Raw genomic sequence first — 4,694 nt, 5'->3', positions numbered from 1 at the left:
GCAATGCCTCAGCATGTGGTCATTACATCTTGTGCATGGAGAAAATGTTCTTATTTTCATTTGAAGTGTCTAGGAAAGGATAATTATGCACTCTTGGGGATGCAGGGAAGCAAATATTGGACAGTTTTACGCAAGCATTTTACTACCGAAAAGGGTTACTTGGTGGCTACCAATTTTATGCTGGACAAATTGATGCGCAAGGTGAGTCACTTTTCGTATCATATTGTAGAATTGGAAACTTAACACTAAGATACACTTGGATCTCCTCCTCCGTTAACCTCGGGTGCTCTTTCAAGCACATTAAGTACTTGTCAATAAGTATGTTTAGTAACTATATCCCTACCACGATTTGAGATGAAGGTTCTATTAAATATATACCTTTTGGTATTATTGCTAACTATACAAGGGATGAGATAACTGACATATTTCTCTTAGCTGTCGACAGAAGCATTGATCTCCACGAGAACTCCAGACATCTTGCTTAATGAATCCATATCGAAAGTATAGAATAGCATGCTAATAGACTGAAACTTTGCCCAGCATATAACATCTGAGCAGGGACGAAATTGTCAAAAGAACCATCAATATTTACAGTGGCAACCTCCCCTTTCTTTCAGGATCGAGCCCTTAAGTGTCGATTGTTTGTGAAGTCAACTTCGGGTCCTTCATGGTGATGAAAATGGTCATCTCTAATGTTCAGGGCAAGCATCATGCAGATCAGCCATAGGAGGGAGGCGTCGAGGTGGAGGAAGGCGGCACCACCAAAGAGGCCGGTCTTCGCCGTCGGGCAAGTCGTGCTGAGATCGTCGTGCACGTTGTGGATGCGGTGGAGGCTTTCGCTGAACGTCGCCCACAGGGTCATCCCTGCCCCTGCAATACTTATCACCCTGCATGAATATAGTTTTTGTCAGACAAGTCTTACTGCCGCATTTATGGTAATGTATCACGATAAATGACTTACAGAGAGAGGTTGAAGAATACGATGAGTAGAGTGTCCTGAAAGAGGACTTTCTTCGAAATGGGTTTGCCCTTGTAAGGAAAGAAGACGGAGACTATCCCTAGAGCTACGGAGATGAGCATGGCCACAATCGACATCGCTCCTAAGGCGATCGACGGATCGACGGGGAACTTGCATATGATGACACCCTTTACTGGGACTGGCGTTCCAAACGGTGGCTACGTTGACATGCAGAAAATAAAAAATTACGATTTTAGTTTTTTATGTCAACTGATTATGTACGATAGAGATAGAGATAGAGTAGAGAAAGTTAACCTTCTTCAATTCAGCAAATACGTCGAGAATGAAAGCGAGCATACCGAAGAATGCGGTGGCACAAGCAAGTAGTGAGATCTGACTAAGAGCCATTTCTATAAAATTTGATTACACAACCAGCATCAACCAGGAGTAGCCCTGCAAAATTTATGATGTTGATGTAGGAATTGTGATATCAATTCATCTCAACAACTTATAATGAATTAAATTTGAATTCAAGCGAAAAAAAAAAAGGAACACAATTCCCAAGAAAAATGAGACAGATTGGTGAAAAAGGACTTAGATTATATGAGTATTTCTGGGTTAAACCAAGTGACATCGGTTTAACAAGTCTTTTTTTTCTTCTCAAAAGATAACAAAGGAGAACAATTGCTAGGTTTATTATTACCTCTCTCGGCTCCTTCGCAAAGGAAAAAAATTAAATATACTGAGTCCTTCCGAAATGGTTGCGAAAGAAGCAGAGGAGAGGTTTAATTGGATCAAGTTAATTTTGGGGGAAATAAAGTATCCCCCAAATATTTAAAGACCGTAAAATGAACCTTCTTGCAAATAAATTAAAATTGAGGGTCTTTTCGTGGTTCCCATAATTAGCATTTGCGTACTCTGGCGGGCGAAGCTCTCTGTGATCCTACTAAAAGTCCAGCAGATTCCGGACGACTCGACAGGACTATTTATGGTTCGAATCAGTTGGGGATCCTACTATTTTTAAGTAAGAATACGAAATATTACGTGTTCTTATATCTAGGAGGACGAAAGTAAAATGGTCAAAGATAATCTAGATAACTTTTGTTTGAGAAAAATAAAAATTTAATGATGTTGTATTAAATACCGATGTCGTTAAGGTTAGAATCGGAATACCCTTATATAATATGAGTTTATTGACCGATTAAAATTATATAATTGCTGCATGGAAATAAGACAGCATTAGTTAGATGATTGTTAAGTAGAGGTTTGAATCTTCCTGGTTGGTATATAAGAATGGCGCACTATTAGAGGAGGTTAAGATTATTGCCATTTTGGGTTAAGAAGAACGAGTAAAAGGGTCAAAATGCAATTAGCTGGAAGCTTTGTTGAGAAAATGCAAGAGTTTTTGACTAATGTTGGCCTGCACACAGCACACAAATAGGTGAGTTACCAATTTATTTATACGAGTAGGTGACTTCTAGTTTATATAGATGCCACGAGAGAATTTTAAATAGAATCGCCCATCTAGAATAGTGATTTCATTTAGTAAGAATGGCGGATGGGATGAGAGATATTTTTGAACCCTTAACAAATTAGATGATCGAACAAAATTGCTGAATAATTTTCATAACAAAATTATAACCTACTGTAGGTGGTTGATCAGTCCAACCGTTAAAAAATGTGTTGAAAATCAAGATTAACCTAGGAGTGGTATTAGTGTTGTTACACCCGCTAGTATAGCATATCTGAATATGATAGAAGTGAATCTTAGCTTATAACGTGCATTTCTAACGACGACGTACAAAATAGAGAATATTAAGTTACCCTTAAAAATAAGATATCTAAAATACTCCTCATTTCACTTTAAATATGATTCATCCTCCTTGTACCTTAATCCTAAAAATAATATTCTTTTGCATCTATATTAAATTAGCTTATCTCCGTAGTAACTATTCATTAAGAAAATTAATGACAGTATATTTTTGAGGCATTAAAAGTAATTTAACAATGGTGGAGGAGTTGACAATGTGGGTTTGGGCCTTGTGTGAATCTTATAAGGATCATTTAAGTCCCTTAAAAGGGCAAGAGATTTTTGACCGTGTGAGTTATGACATAGTTAGACGTCTACTTTTCAAAGTTAGAATTGAGAGTTTAAGTGCTTGTCCTCAGGATAACATCAAATAATTTTGTTGCCAAGTGCATTGGAATTGATTGAAGCAAGAGTCCTACCGACTTTTAGTGTCATTAATGACCACTTAATTATCTTAGGTGGCAAATCCCATCAAATAAACTATGTAGGAAAAACAAATCCTTTGATTAATTGCACAAGTAAACATCACGATAAAAATAATAGTAATAAGATATTAAGTCCTAGGGCGCTAATAAAATACAATGGAGGTAAACATCCAGGACTTATAACAATTAATTTATTATAGAGAGTAACAATAAAGGATTAGACGTCCATTGTGGGGAATTTCATTTTCACTAACGAGGGCTGCCACTACTTAATTGGATTAAATCTGATAAGATAGAGATGCATGCTAAACATATAGAAAGGATTAGTGAGTGAGAGAAAAGATAACATTTTCTTATAGGCGCAAGTAACATATTTAAGTTAAATGGATGATGATTACTTTAATTTCATCGATATGGTAGGTCTGATGAGATTGTCTAAAAGCTTACAACCATGTTTCAAAACTTCAAAACAAGGAATTCAATCAATTTGGAATTTTAGTTTCATTGTTTGGAACCATTAAGCGATGAGATATTAATATATATATAATAAAATCTGATGATTCTTGAGGTCAAATCTGGTACCCCTGTTAATATCTAATAGTGAATATAGAACAGAGGATCATTATAAAGTGAATTCTTACCTCATTTCAATTCTATTATTTGAATTTCAATGACATTAATTTGAATTTCATCTTAAAAAAAAAAGGTTAAATCTACGTTTATAAGATCTAAAGAATTAATTGCTTTCAAGTGGTCCAAATCAAGAAGCAGATGTATTACTAGGAACAAAATAGAGAGACAGTAGTAGTAGTATTAGTAGTAGGCAAAGAAGAGCTTTCAAGTGGTCCCAAACTAAACCATTAAAATTAGAGAAGCTAAGAAAGGCACATGCAAAATGAGTAAAGTGGACATCAATAAATTGACTTCTCTTGTTAAACTCTTCCTATTATATTTTTTTTTTATATCACCACCTTTGGCTACATATAGCATATTAAACTACCTTGAGATGCAAGTCTACGTGGTGGTAGTGGTGGTGGTGGTGGTGATATGGATTGACAAATATTATTCTACAGTTTGTACTCTTCTCGTGTGCCATCCATCTTGCAGAAGAATGTCTTGTATTAGACTATAGACTAAAAATATGGAGATATCTTGGAGAAGTTTCTTTTTTTTTTTCTTTTTTGGTTCTTTTTGACAGGGAGTTCAGAAAGAGATGAAGGATATGCCTTTTAAGTAGGGCTAAGTTTGGTCCAGAGCAATTTGAGGTGGCTTTAGCTTGCAAGCAACAAAGGAATGTAGAACTTTGTAAGATTTTTATGGAACTAAGGGACAAGTGATGGAGCACAAAAACAACAATGTGGTATTTGAATCCTACACTAAGACCCCATGTTGAGGTCTCTCTGTCTTAGATCCCACAGAATCTATCTAATACATAAAGGGCTGAAAAATAAAGTGAGAAAACGACATTCTAATATGGTAAGATTCTTTTTTTTTTCCTCTT

General features: G+C 35.9%; 1 protein-coding gene across 1 annotated transcript; it reads right to left on the bottom strand.

Moving 5' to 3' along the window:
- Positions 1-371: 371 nt before the first annotated feature.
- Positions 372-1,778, bottom strand: LOC140799193 (uncharacterized). Its single transcript, XM_073153373.1, has 4 exons — positions 1,662-1,778; positions 1,274-1,411; positions 962-1,176; positions 372-887 (listed from the first exon to the last, which is right to left on the bottom strand). The coding sequence occupies exons 2-4, from the start codon at positions 1,364-1,366 to the stop codon at positions 614-616; spliced, it is 582 nt and encodes a 193-aa protein (XP_073009474.1). The 5' UTR covers positions 1,367-1,411; positions 1,662-1,778; the 3' UTR covers positions 372-613.
- Between the last annotated feature and the right edge of the window lie 2,916 nt (positions 1,779-4,694).

The sequence above is a fragment of the Typha latifolia genome, chromosome 12, assembly GCF_019914945.1.
Source record: "Typha latifolia isolate L0001 chromosome 12, TyphaL0001v2, whole genome shotgun sequence".
In the NCBI taxonomy this organism is placed as follows: domain Eukaryota; kingdom Viridiplantae; phylum Streptophyta; class Magnoliopsida; order Poales; family Typhaceae; genus Typha; species Typha latifolia.
This window is presented reverse-complemented; position numbering and strand designations above follow the sequence as displayed.

Coding starts and splice junctions, on each gene's coding strand:
- LOC140799193 (XM_073153373.1), bottom strand. CDS start 1,366: ATGGCTCTTAGTCAGATCTCACTACTTGCTTGTGCCACCGCATTCTTC. Junction 1,177..1,273: donor TATTTGCTGAATTGAAGAAG/GTTAACTTTCTC, acceptor ATGTCAACGTAG/CCACCGTTTGGAACGCCAGT. Junction 888..961: donor GTATTCTTCAACCTCTCTCT/GTAAGTCATTTA, acceptor ATATTCATGCAG/GGTGATAAGTATTGCAGGGG.